The sequence below is a fragment of the Canis lupus genome, chromosome 19 (assembly GCF_048164855.1).
Source record: "Canis lupus baileyi chromosome 19, mCanLup2.hap1, whole genome shotgun sequence".
Classification (NCBI taxonomy): Eukaryota; Metazoa; Chordata; class Mammalia; order Carnivora; family Canidae; genus Canis; species Canis lupus.
The window spans coordinates 9,899,810-9,913,209 of NC_132856.1; the positions used below are offsets into that span (position 1 = coordinate 9,899,810).

General features: G+C 51.4%; 1 protein-coding gene across 5 annotated transcripts; it reads right to left on the reverse strand.

Annotated features, from left to right (window-relative positions):
- Nucleotides 1–38: 38 nt before the first annotated feature.
- Nucleotides 39–13,061, reverse strand: IL17RC (interleukin 17 receptor C). 5 transcript variants are annotated; one of them, XM_072785196.1, is made up of 19 exons: nucleotides 12,497–13,061; nucleotides 12,191–12,212; nucleotides 11,843–11,995; nucleotides 11,493–11,567; nucleotides 11,293–11,402; nucleotides 10,228–10,339; nucleotides 9,849–9,893; nucleotides 8,045–8,184; nucleotides 7,761–7,820; nucleotides 4,752–4,806; nucleotides 4,485–4,666; nucleotides 4,340–4,390; nucleotides 3,653–3,698; nucleotides 3,367–3,488; nucleotides 3,041–3,100; nucleotides 2,487–2,535; nucleotides 965–1,060; nucleotides 809–847; nucleotides 39–713 (listed from the first exon to the last, which is right to left on the reverse strand). In XM_072785196.1, the coding sequence occupies exons 1-19, from the start codon at nucleotides 12,599–12,601 to the stop codon at nucleotides 82–84; spliced, it is 2,154 nt and encodes a 717-aa protein (XP_072641297.1). In that variant the 5' UTR covers nucleotides 12,602–13,061; the 3' UTR covers nucleotides 39–81. The 5 variants fall into 5 exon arrangements, with proteins under 5 accessions (XP_072641297.1, XP_072641299.1, XP_072641300.1 ...); XM_072785198.1 differs by lacking the exon at nucleotides 9,849–9,893; XM_072785199.1 differs by lacking the exon at nucleotides 3,041–3,100.
- Between the last annotated feature and the right edge of the window lie 339 nt (nucleotides 13,062–13,400).

Below are 13,400 nucleotides of genomic sequence, written 5' to 3' on the forward strand. Positions count from 1 at the left end.
CCGGCTACGCGGTCGCAGACACGGGCGGGAGGCGCGGATAGAAAAATAGCGTCTGCCTTTATTCGAGTCGTTTCCCCTGCCTCACGTGCCATCCCGCGTGCCCCCCCCGGGGCCCCCGGGATCTCCGAGCGCCTGGAGCAGCTGGTCCAGGGTGGGCTGCAGGGCCCGGGACACTTGCTTGGCCCTCTCCCCGAGCCGCCCGGGACCGGGGGCGCCAGGCCCCTGCAGGGTCCCCAGGAAGTCGGGCAGCTGGGAGGGCAGGGAGAAGACCGGTACGCTGCGGAACAGGGCGGGCACGGCACCCGAGTGGAGCAATCCGTCGAAGTAGGCCCCCACGTAGCGGCCGGGCGCCCGGCCCTGCAGGAAGTCGGGCAGCACGCAGCTGAGCGAGGCGGCGAAGGCGTCGTGCGGGCCGTGCGGGGCGGACGCCGACGCCGACGCCGACGCCGCGTCCTGCAGCCACTCGTGGCACAGCGCCACGGCCCCGGGCGAGAAGAGCAGGACCACCACACCGCCCTCCTGCAGGGTCTGGCGCCGCTGCGCGTGGAACCAGGCCAGGGGCCCCTGCGCGCTCAGCTCACGACGGCTCCAAAGGTCCACGGTCACCTGCAGCGGCAGCTGGCACAGCGCTGACGCCAGGGCGCCCACCAGGCGCTCAAAGCCCGAGTCCTCGGCCGAGTAGAGGAGCAGAGCCGCGCGGGCCGTGGCGGCAGCTGCCAGAGAGAACAGAGGGGAAGAGGAGACGTGAGAAGGCCTGAGGCCCGGCCCGCTGGGGGCGGCCCCCCGCCCGGCGCTTGCTCGCACTCACCCCCCGCGCGGAGGTCCTCCTTCAAGAGCCTCAGCCACCCTGTTAGGGGAGAGGGGCGCGGGCGGCCCATGAGCTCGGCCGCCACCTTCTCAAGGGAATTCTCAGGGGCACGCCCAGCCCTGTCCCTGGGGAGTGAGGGGACTAGCGGGTGCTCACCTTTCACGTGGTCCTTCCTGAAAAGGAAGAGAAGGAAAAGCACAGAGGCCAAGAGTAGGCAGGCCAGCCACACCAGGGCCCAGCGCTGGTGAACGTCTAGGAGACCCGGGGGAGAGGACAGGCTGGTTAGATACCTTACCTTTCACCCCACTTCACTAAGGAGAACTCATTTAAAAGATCTCTGAGGCTGCCGTGTGGTGACTGAACTGGATCAGAGAAATGGAGAGATTTGCCCCAAATCCACGGTGTAGAGTGTCAGAGTCAATATATGGACATAGGTCCATCTACTTGGGTGACCCTTGGATAAGTCACTTCATCTTCTGTCTCAGTTTTCACCTCTAAAACTGGATTCACAATAGTACCTTCTTCATAGGGTTGCTGTGAGGACCACCTATATTAATACAAAGTGGAGCGCCTGGGTGGTTCAGTGGTTGAGCATCTGCCTTACGCTCAGGGTGTGATCCGGGGTCCAGGGATTGAGTCCCACATCAGGCTCCTTGTGGGGAGCCTGCTTCTCCCTCTGCCTGTGTCTCTGCCTCTCTGTGTGTGTGTGTCTCTCATGAATAAATAAATAAAATCTTAAAAAAAAATACAAAGCGCTTATGCTGGGCATAGTAAGGGCTCAAATGTCAGGTAATATTGTCTCCTAAGGCTAGGATTGTTGGGCCCTTGACCTCACTGTTTTGATGACTCCTACAGCCTTCTAACTGGTGTCCCTAACCTCTTTTTTGCCTTCAAGTTCTTCACTACATGGCAGGCCCAGAGATCTTTTTAAAATACAAATTCGATTATAGCCTTTCAGGAAGCTCCCACTGCTCTTAATATAAAATCCATTTTCCTAAGGGGCACCTGGATGGCTCAGTTGGTTAAGGGTCAACTCTTGATTTTGGCTTAGGTCATGATCTCAGGGTTGTGAGATCGTGGGTGTGGAGTGTGCTTAAGATTCTCTCTCTCTGCTCCTTCCCCCTCTTTCTCTCTTTAAAAGAAAACAAAACAAAAAACCCAATTCCTTACATCAACTCCCAAGGTCCTAGATAGCCCTGGCATCTTTGGGATAGAGGTTTGCCTTCCAAGTCTGAGGCCTGCCTTCCAAGACACTCCAGCTACACTGGCCACCTTGAAGTTCTCAAAAAAGCCTCTTCCTCCCCTTCACCTAGCTCAGCCTTCAGAACACCCGAAACCTTTTCCTGGCCTCACCCCAATCTAAGTCAGGCCCCCATTATGTGCATTTATGGATATAGACACTTTATAATGAATGCTTCAATAGCTCACATTTACTAAGCGTAAGTGATTGTTTAGCTAATGTCTTCCTAGCCTTCTATGGCTGCAATTGGAGCAGGGATTGTGTCTTTTTGGTGATGCTTGAATCCCTGTAAGCTATCTTATTTTTTGAATGAAGGATGGAATGTCCCTGTGATTGATCTGAGCCAGGGAACGACAAGGCCACTGCATGTGCCCCCCCTAGGAATGTCTAGATGCCAGTCTGGGTACAGAGAGGAAGGGCAGTTCTTGTAATACTCACACTTGTCCATGGGGCAGGCCCATAGTGCTCTCAGCTCATCTTCCCACAGCTGTAAGACACAAACAAAACCAAGGCCACAGCCCCAGAAGTCCCACCAAGTTCTGGCCAGCCTGATCTCCAAATTCCCAGTCTCAACTTTGCACACTTCATACACACACAGGTCCATGAAAGCCACTCTTTGATCATGCTGTGCCTACTCCATGCCAAATCTGGCCCACATGAAATCACCCTTCCTTGAAGCTCTCCCGGGAACCCAGTGCTTAGCATATATGAATTTGGTTCTGTTTACTGTTTTCTAGCCAGCAGTGAGCAACTTGGGAACAGGAACTATATGCTTCTTCAACTCTTGGCTTCCCCAGGGCTGGACACAAAATAAGCAGAAATAGATGATGAGTGGGTACTAGAGGGGCAGTGAGGAGGCCCCTGCCTAGGAAGAGTGAGAGTTTCCCTGGTGCCCTTTTCTAGGCACAGGAAGAGATGGAAGAAGTTAAATACAGACCTTTAGGCCTACTGCCCTTGGGCATTGGCACAGGGCCCTCCTGCCACCTACTCACCTGCAGACACTGGCCTGACTGCAGGTCTTGTAGTAATTGCTCTCCAAGGCGAGCTGCCCTCTGCCAAGCCAAAAGGAGGCTGTCACCTAGGGGCACCACACTTAGGAGACCACCAAGCTGCAGCTGAGCAGAATAGTGGCAGAGTGGGGGGTGGTGCAGGGCTAGAGACTTGTAAGAGGTCCCTGAGAACAGGGCCTGGGTCAGAGTCCACCCCCAAATACCCAGAGACCATCATAGGGCCTGGCACAGAGGAGAAACTGAAAATTTGAAGCCAGATTTGAGATGGAACCAGAAAGGTACATGGAGGAGGGTCCACTCGTCCTCACCGTGGAGGCCTTGCTGAGTAGTGGGGTGCAGCCACTGGGTTCTAAGGCACAGAGTGATCTGTTGTCCTGGAGGCCTCGTGTCTCTACCAGCAGCAGATCATCCTTGAGGGCCCTGAGGGAGTCTGGAAGGGGTGAGAGCCCACTCTGAGTGAGACCCAGCCATGCTGGAGGCTGCCACTTGCTCCTACCCCTTCCCATGCCTGACCTCCACCCCCATGAGCTGGCACTTCCAGGGCTCACCTCTATTGCAATGGCCCTGTCCCAACTTTCCCCAGGCTTCACTCACCAGCCCACAAGCACTCCTGTAGCTGCAGCTTCTCCCAGCTGCTCACCTGCTTAGAAGAAGTGAAGGTTAAAGGCACACAGAAAAGCAAGAGGTATGGCCTCAAGAGAAAAAAAGGACAGTAAGGGGAGGCCTGTCAGGATGTGGGAGGGGGGGGCGGGGGGGGGTCTTGCATTCTGGACCTAATGTTAGGGAGATCAGGGTTCAAGGCTGGGTGATAAGGAGATACTTTATTTTTCTCAGCCTCAACCTCATGAGGGCATCTGATCTGAAGAGCCTTATGACCCTAAATTATCTCCTTTCATGTCTGAAAAGCACTTTATACATTCCCTTCTCATCTAACCACCTTCACCAAAAGGCCTCATCTGACGACTCCACTTCTATACTGTATTATTCACTGAGTCTACCGTCTGTCTTTCTCCATCAGAACATAAGCTCTCTAGAGTGGGTACATGTATTGGTTTTATTCACTACTGTGAAGTAGTTAACTATCATCCTCATTAAACAGATGAGGAGACTGATGTTCAGAGCAGTGAAATGACTTGCTCAGAGTCCCACGGCAGTGCTAAAATAAACAGTACGAATCTCACAGGTAGCCTATAACAACTTTGCTTCCAGTGACCCAAGGATAGAGTGGGTCCAGAAGACAGTGAATTATCGGGGTCCACGTGGGGTCCAGCCCCTTCTTACCTGGACACAGAGGTTGGGGTGGGCATTCAGCAACGGCAACTCAAGTGTCTTCTGTGGAAAAGGGGTAATGGGTGAGGTCAGGAAATGTGACCCCTGGGCTCCCCTTCCTTTCTTGATCCCAGGAGCCTCCCACAACTTCACTTACATTTACAGTGACATTTGCTTGATACAGAGGCGGGACCAGCGACTGGCAGGGGCCCCCACCTGGTGCCTGCCAACATAGAGTGGCCTCAGCAAGCAGTGAGCAGGGTGCATCTAACCGCCAGCCCCGTGGGGGCAGTAGCTGCAGCCGGGCTGCACGCCAGAGGTTCCGGTGTGCCCGAGGGTCTGCAAGGAGAGGGTGGGGTCACTGGTCATGCAGCATGTGGCCACCTGCACCATTCCACCCAGGCCCCAGCCCTGGTCTGCTCACCCTCCCTAAAGGGACAGACGCTTGTCCTGACAGAGTCGGGCTCTAAAGGCCACACCTGGAAAAGAAATAGAGCTCTATTAATCCATTCTACCCAGCTGACCCTCCAGGAGTATGTGCCAGGCCCTCTGCTAGGCACTGGGGATGCATTCATTCAACTAATATTTCATCAACACTTGCCCAGTCTTTTCCCCTTTGTAAAGCCCTAGAGTTGCACACTTTTATTTTTCCAGCAAATCCTATGCCATTATCTACCAACACCTTAATTCAACAGACTTTTAATGAGTACCTACTCTGTGTCTTAGCACTAGGGGTGTTGATAACTAAATCCATAGTCATTTTGTGTGAACCTACTATATGCTGGGTACTGTGCTAAGACATTCATTTATTCATTTATTTTTCCAGTAGAATATATATGTATTTTTTTTATAATATCACTTGGAAGGATTTTTTTTAATTTTTTTTATGATAGTCACACAGAGAGAGAGAGAGAGAGAGAGGCAGAGACATAGGCAGAGGGAGAAGCAGGCTCCATGCACCGGGAGCCTGACGTGGGATTCGATTCCAGGTCTCCAGGATCGCGCCCTGGGCCAAAGGCAGGCACTAAACCGCTGCGCCATCCAGGGATCCCAATATATATGTATTTTTTTTTAATTTTTATTTATTTATGATAGTCACACACACACAGAGAGAGAGAGAGAGAGGCAGAGAGAGAGAAGCAGGCTCCATGCACTGGGAGCCCGACGTGGGATTCGATCTCAGGTCTCCAGGATCACGCCCTGGGCCAAAGGCAGGCGCTAAACCGCTGCACCACCCAGGGATCCCTATATATGTATTTTTAAAGTAAACTCTACCCACAGTGTGGTGCTCAATCTCATAACCCTGAGATCAAGAGTCACAAGATCTTTTGACTGAGCCAGCCAGGTACCTCATTTGTTTCAATAAACTTTTATTTTTTAAAAGATCTTATTTATTTATTCATGAGAGACACAGAGAGAGAGGCAGAAACAGGCCCCATGCACGGAGCCTGACTCAGGACTTGATCCCAGGTCTCCAGGATCATGCCCTGGGCTGAAGGCAGCGCTAAACCGCTGAGCACCCAGGCTGCCCACTTTCAATAAACTTTTAAAGCAGCTCTATTCTGTACTTAGCCCTGTGGTAAGCAGTATAGATAATACATTAATTTATTCAGCAAACTTTTAATTAAGAACACCTACTATGTGGCAGGCATTGTGCTTGGCAGTAAGGATGTTTATATCACAGCAAACATTTCATGAACATCTGTTGTGTGTCCTATCATAGTGTGTTTGTAGAGTTTCATTCATTCATTCATTCCTTCCTTCCTTTAACAGATTTCTTTTTAAGATTGTATTTATTCATGAGAGAGAGGGAGGCAGAGACAGAAGCAGGCTCCATGCAGGGAGCCTGATGGGACTCGATCCTGGGTCTCCAGGATCAGGCCCTGGGCCGAAGGCAGCGCTAAACCACTAAGCCACCCGGGCAGCCCCCTTTAACAGATTTAATTAGCACCTACTACATTCCAGGTAGGAATTGTGCAAGGCTCTGAGGGAGTTACTAAATTTGAATTAGGTATTATTTCCTTGTCATCAAGAAAATTACAAAGTCACATTTGTAGTAAGGATAAAAAATGTATATAAATTAACAAATTGATCACTCATTTATTGAGCACCTATTGTGTGCAAGAAGATGCCCAAATGAGAAAGGAAGTGATAAATGAACAAGAAAAGACAGAAGTGCAAGAAGACTGGAAGAAAGGAGAGGCCACACAGTTGAAGAAAAGCTTTGGGAAGCTCTGAGGTAACATTTGAGCTGGAAGGATTTGGTTGTATAGAAAAGAAGTGAAGGCATTTCAGGTAGTGGAAATGACAGGTGTTCATGTTAGAGATAAAATAGATAGGACCTGATCACCATATAAATGTGCAATCAGAAGAGGAAAGAGAGACACCTGGCTAATTCAGTTGGTAGAACATGCAACACTTGATCTCAAGGTTGTTAAGTTCAAGCCCCATGCTGGGTGTAAAGATTACTTAAAAATAAAATCTAAAAAAAAAAAAAAAAAAAAGAAGAGGGATGCCTGGGTGGCCCAGAGGTTGAGCATCTGCCTTCTGCTCAGGGCGTGATCCCGGGTCCAAGGATAGAGATCCGCATCAGGCTCCCTGTGGGGAGCCTGCTTCTCCCTCTGCCTGTGTCTCTGCTTCTCTCTGTGTGTCTCCCATGAATAAATAAAATCTTTTAAAAAATTAAATAAATAAAAATAAGGAGGAGGAAGAGGAGAAAGAGCCAACATATAGAAGCCTAGATACTTCCTTTTATAAAATCTCCATAAGGCTGGTATTGTTATTCCCATTTACAGACTCAGAGAGGTGAAGTGACTTGCACAAAGCCACACAGTTAGCAAATGGCAACAGTCAGGATTCAAACCAGTCTGAGTTCACAGCACATGCTGTGTTTTCCAGAGGAGCACAAAGAAGCAATTGGAGGAGAAGGGGAAGGCCTCAAGGAAGAGGTGACATTTGAATGGGGCCATGAGGGCAGCCCCGCTGGCACAGGGATTTAGCGCCGCCTGCAGCCTGGGGTGTGATCCCCTGCAGCCTGGGGTGTGATCCCGGAGACCCAGGATTGAATCCCATGTCGGGCTCCCTGCATGGAGCCCGCTTTTCCCTCTGCCTGTGTCTCTGCCTCTCTCTCTCTCTCTCTCTCTCTCTCTCTGTGTGTGTCTCTATGAATAAATAAATAAATCTTTAAAAAGAATGGGGCCATGAAGCATGAGTAGGAGTCCTGGTGCATAGAGGCTCATGAAGAACATTCAGAGCTTGCAATAGGCAGAAGACACAGCAGCAAAGGTCAAGAAAGGGCTAGTCACCTTAGGGAGAAAGAGTTCCCATCTCAAAGAGGAGTGTGGAGGATGGTGAGACAAGGAAGGTAAAGGCCACCTCCCTCATCAATGCCACAACCCCCTTCCCCTGGCACCTAGCTGCACTCTTTTCTTACCTGAATACAAAGGCAAGGAAACAGGTCTGTGTGGTTCAAGGTAATGGTCTGTGGCCCAGTCTGTGGGACAAACAGAAGGCGAGAAGTTGGAGAAGATGAGGAGGAGGAAGGCTGGAAGCCAGACTTGAGGAAACCAGGCAGGCAGCTGTTCCCCCACCAGTGTTTCTTGCTTTGGGTGTGGGTTGCTGTATCCTCTTCAAGGATCCCCTTTGATGATGCCCTCACATCCTTAGCCTGGGCATCAGCCTACGGTGGGAATGGACTTAGGGAGGCAGAGCCCTCACCAGGTTTCTGTGCCACCAGGGTTTTGTAGGGCCCTGGATTTGGTTCCAGTACAAGGAGAGGCCAAAGCGCTGCTCCTCAGAGACATCCAGCACCAGGTATACATCATCACCATCAGCAGACACATTGAGCCAGGGCAGGGCTGTGGGGGGATGCAAAGAGAAACTTCTTTCACCCTTTTTCTATACTCAGCCCTGGTCATATCCCTCCAACTGACCCTTTGGAGTTTCCTTCAAATCCCTGAGACTGGAAGGCCCTTGGAGGGCAGAGATCTCAGACCAGACTTTGTCCCTAGCAGCCAGCCCAGTATCTTGAAACAACTCTTCTCCCTCTGCAGCCAGAAGGATCCTATAAACACTGTAAGATAAATCATGCTTCTCTGCTCAGAAACTTCTGATGAGCTCCCCAAATTACTCCCAGAGTAAAAGCCAGGGTCCTTACAATGGCTTGCAAGATCCTACCTGTTCTAACCTCATTTCCTAGCACTCTTGTCCTTAATTAATCTGCTGCAAACACACTGCCCTCTTTACTAATACTTAAACATACCGGATACATTCCTGCTTCAGGCCTTTGCACTGGCTGTTCCCTCTGCATATGGAATGTTTTTCCCTCAGATACCCACTTGGCTCCTCCCATACCTCCTTCAGCTGTTTACTCACTAGAGTGAGGCCATCCTTGACTGCTGCAACTCCCAACTCCTTTATCTTCCTTCCCTTTCCCCAAATTTTCTCCATAGCACCAATTACGTCTTACTGCATAGTTCACATCTCCCATGTGTTTATTGTGTCCTCCACCACCTGTACCCTGACCTTGACTTCCATTTAGAATGTTAGCTCTGTAAGTCCGGGATTTTTGTCAGTTTTGTTTATTGGTTTATCTTTACTGCCTAGGACTATTCCTTGGGCAGAGTCGCTGCTCAATAAGTATCTGTTGAACAGGGACACCTGGGTGGCTTAGTCAGTTAAGCATCTGCCTTAGGCTCAGCTCATGATCTTGGGGTCCTGGGATTGAGCCCTGCTTCGGACTCCCTGCTCAGTAGGTCTGCTTCTCCCTCCCCCTCCATCCCTCCCCCTGGGTTGTGCTCTCTCGCTCTCTCTCTCTCAAATGAATAAATAAAATCTTTTAAAATAAATGTCTGTTGAATAAATGAACCAGTGTCTACTGAATGAATGAGTGCACTTAACACTTTTTTTTTTAAGATTTTATTTATTTATTCATGAGAGATACAGAGAGAGAGGCAGAGACATAGACAGAGGGAGAAGCAGGCTCCTCACAGGGAGCCCGATGTGGGACTCGATCCCCAGACCCGGGATCACACCCGAGCCAAAGGCAGACACTAAACTGCTGAGTTACCCAGGCGTCCCAACACACTTTTCTATATGTATCTTATACCACAGTAAAAAATAAAATACAATATGAAAAGTGAACAAAGTGAAGATAAAATTCAAATAGTGCCTAGGAAAAAATCATCAGACCCTTGACTTTCCTAACCTTTATTTTATGGTTTAATATTATTTTTATTTTGATATATGGTGGTAGTTGGGTGTACCATAATCTTAACAATGCTTTGGGCCTCTAGATGTTCCTCATACTAATAAATAAATCTGTTATAAAGAGTGAGAGATTTACCTTCATGTTCCCAATGCCTGGCACAGAATAGGAGCTACTGCAGTTATGTGTGATGAATGAATGAGCTCTATGAGCATCTGGATTGTGGGAAGCCCAGACCTGAAGCCACCTCCAGGGTCCTTCACACTCTAGACCCTGCCCCTCCCTCCTTCCAGCCCCACTGGCCATAGCCCCTACCCCAGCAGCTCTGGATGCTGTCCCGGACTTCGAGCCCCTTGCAGTCTGGGGAGAGATCACAGAAAATCCTCCAGTGGGACCAGGAGCCAAAGATAGAAAGGGGGCAATCCAACCCATGGGGAGCACTGGAAAGGGCTCCTTATCCCCTAAATACCAACCCATCTATCCAATGCCCAAAGCACCTTCCTCAGGCACTGGGAAGTAATATCACCTGAGGAGAGGAGACAAGAGGGATAGATTCTGGGGAGGATGGGAGCTCAGACCTCTGCCTGAGAGTGGATGGGACTAGGTAGGGGGTGAAAGCAGAATGGCAAAGGTCAGAGGGGAAAGAGACTAGAGGGGCCAGGACTCAGGGTCCCTGAAGCTCTGGGGCACTTACCAGGCAACTGCTGTGTGAAGTTGAGTTCTTTCTGGTACCTGGGCTGAGTGTAGGACCAGATTCGCACCTCAGCCCCCAGAGCAGCCTCAAAGCAGTCAAATACTACAGAGCCCTGTGAGGAGAGGAGTGGTGGATGGCTGGGGGTATAGGCTCAGAATACAGGCCAAGGGCTCTGAGCTCCTCCATGGGCAGCTCCACTCCCCTCCCCCCAAGCCAATGACTCTATACTGTACAGCCCCAAATTCTCCCATTAATGTTTCCTTTAAAGGCCTCTAGTTCTAAAGCACACATCCTCAGTAGGGGAGGGATAAGGGCCCTCGATATCTGAGTCCCTGCCCCCACCTCTGCTGTCCTGAACCATGTGGCCAAAGCTAAGGTGATCAGATACCCCAATACAGATGTGGGATGCCACTTCCCACAGCCAATGCCCTAGTGGTCCTCACAACTGCCCTTTGAGGTGGGCCAGCAGATTTTCTGCCGTTCTACAATTTTCAAGGCAAGAGGATATTGGCTAGGAGCTGGGGGCATGAGGGAAAGTCAAGGGTTTGCGTGATTTGGCCCAAGTGAAGTTACACCTTCCAAACACATGTGGCCTCCTGAAGTAGGGAGAAGCCCCAACACCCTGCACCACGGTATATACACAGGGCAGACATAGTATTGCAAAAAGTCCAGAGAAGTGGATCCAGCCCACAGACCTCCCCAGTCCAACCTCAGTTTCTGTCTCTGGAAAATGAGGGTAATAATAAAGCCTAGTTCAGGCGTACTTTTGAAGATTACAAAAGAAAGTGAAAATTAAATTTCCTGAAACCCTTCAGAGCTGGGCATTACACCAGGCGTTTTACACATACCAGCTCATCTACTTTTCACAACAGCCATATGAGGTAGGACTATTATTATTTCCATTTTACAGATAGGAAAAAAGAAGCATAAAGGGCTGAAAGAGCTTGCCTGAAGCCCCGCCAGTCAGTACACAGAGATAACACACACAGAGATAACACATACAAGAGGACTTCACAGATGTCATATTTAGAAGATAGTCATTGCTATTATTATTAATTCGCATACCACAGACTGACCAGGCTGCACGAGGGCAGCAGGTACTTGCACCTCCAGCAGGACGCACCGTGCAGTGGGGTAGGCCTGGAAGGAGAGCACCACTTGGGCCTGGAGAAAGGCTGTGAGCAACAGGGTGGGGCACCGGTCAGCCCAGAGGCCTTGGGCAAGGCCCTGGCTAGGGGCAGTTGGGCCAGCTGGGTTGTCCTCACCATTCCTAGGCTCCTCCAGTTCTGGATCAGCTGCTCTTCCAAACTTGTCCTCATCTTTAGGCTCTTCCCAGTGGCCTAGAAGGAGCCGAGAACAAGGCCCAGGTCAGGCCCCAGCTCTGGGCTGGCCTTGGGCTTGGTTTCCTTCCTGAAAGCCCAGTGCTGGGAAGGAGGGGCCAGGCCTGGGGCCTGGGGGGTAGACAGGGAGACCAGGCTGACCTGGGGGTCCTATGACCAGTGTTCTCCAGGAGAATACTGAGGATGCACAGGACTGCCTGACCAACTCCTCAGCCCTTGTGCCCATCCAGACGTGCTGACATGTGCACATTACAGTTGGGAAATATAATGCTCACCATGCACAGCCAAGTGGATGGCCACACGCACACAGAGGTCACAGTCAGTCTCCTGGTAGCACCTCAACACCAGCTCTGTCTGCAGGCGTGTGGGCACCAGCACAGGGCCTGGGGCAGACACGATGCTCCCAGGCAGGCAGAGTACGTCACCATCTGTTCATGAAAGGTGGTGGGAACTAAAGCTGTTCATAATGCAGAGGTTAGTTGTACCTGACACCCCCAGAAGGCCAAGGAGTTTGGGGCTCTTCCCAGGCTGTGGGTGGGTGGTGAGGGCATGCAACTGGAACATCACCCCTCCCTTCCACCAACCTGGACAGTTCTTTTCTTTCTAACAGTAGGGCTACTCACCCCAGAGGTGGCAGGAAAGGCCCTGGGAAGGAGATAAAGACAGTCAGAGTTCACACCGTGAAATCTAGACATTTCTCCCTGCCTGATATCCCTGCCCACCCTTCTGGGCCTCCTCATTCAAGCCCCTCCCAGAAGACAAACCCAGCTCTTGCCCCCTCCTCATTCTTCTCTTATCCCATCAGCACCAGACAGACCAGCCAGGGCAGTTCTGGTGGTGGTGACAGTGACAGGAACCAGGCTAGGGCCTCAATGGGCCGCAGACTGAAACTTGTGCTTTCCTCAACCCTCCCAGTGCCCCAGACTTACCGGAGAGCAGCGGGCAGTGTCCTGAGGCCCCATAAGCTTCTCTAAAGAGAGGACCATGGGGCTTCGGCCCAGTGCCAAGGACAACAGGAACCAAGGCACAGGCATCTTCCAGGTGCCAGGAGGCACCAAGGCCCAAGGCCCTGTCCGTCCCCCCCCAGAGGGGGGGGCAGACACCGTACCTCAGCTCCCACTCAGCCCCAAGCTTGCGGGTAGGAGGGGCTAGAATCCCTCCTCAGCCTGGGGTCCCGGTGCTGGCTTGAGCACTCCCTCTCCTGGGAGTCCTGAATCCCGTCCCAGTCCCAGCCTGAGTGCTTTCGTTTTGGCTCCCGGCAGGCAGCAGGCTTTTCCCGCCCCGCCCTGTCCCTCCCACCAACACCAGGCCTGGGAGCCAGCAGCCTTGGACTGGGGTGGTGGCCTGGTCTCCTTCCCCTCTCCTCCTCCTCCTTCTCTGCTGACACCTGGCTAGGAGGGGCCCCTGAAGAGGGTGGTGGCATCACAGCTGAGTAAGGGAGCTCTTACTCACCCTGGGAGTCCCTAAGGAAGAGGCCTTGGGCAATCCTGGGGCATTTCCACTTCCTACATGAATCTGAGATTTTGGCACCCATTAAGTTCCCTCATACTGTGCATCCCTCTCTTCACACATCTGCCCTGGGACTCAGTTACCCTTTGTGCGGCAGGAGCTCTAAAGGCAGAGACAAAGGGCATCAGAAAGTGGGCTTTTCACCACTTCCTGGCCTCTGCTCAAGTGTGGTATGGAGGGAAGAAACTCAGCACCCAGAGCCAGGCAGAGGCCCCGTTCGTGCTGTTGTCCTGGGCTGGCTGCATGACACATGGACCTTTCTGAACCTGTTCACAGTGAGGATCAAGTTTTCCAGGTCCTCCTTCGCCTTTTCAGAGGCATTGC

Excerpts from the sequence above, each read along its gene's own strand:
- IL17RC (XM_072785196.1), bottom strand. The coding sequence starts at position 12,601 with ATGCCTGTGCCTTGGTTCCTGTTGTCCTTGGCACTGGGCCGAAGCCCC. Across the intron at positions 8,185-9,848 it reads CAGCATCCAGAGCTGCTGGG|CCCTGCCCTGGCTCAATGTG; the intron begins GTAGGGGCTATG and ends ATCCCCCCACAG. Across the intron at positions 4,391-4,484 it reads AAGCAAATGTCACTGTAAAT|AAGACACTTGAGTTGCCGTT; the intron begins GTAAGTGAAGTT and ends CCTTTTCCACAG.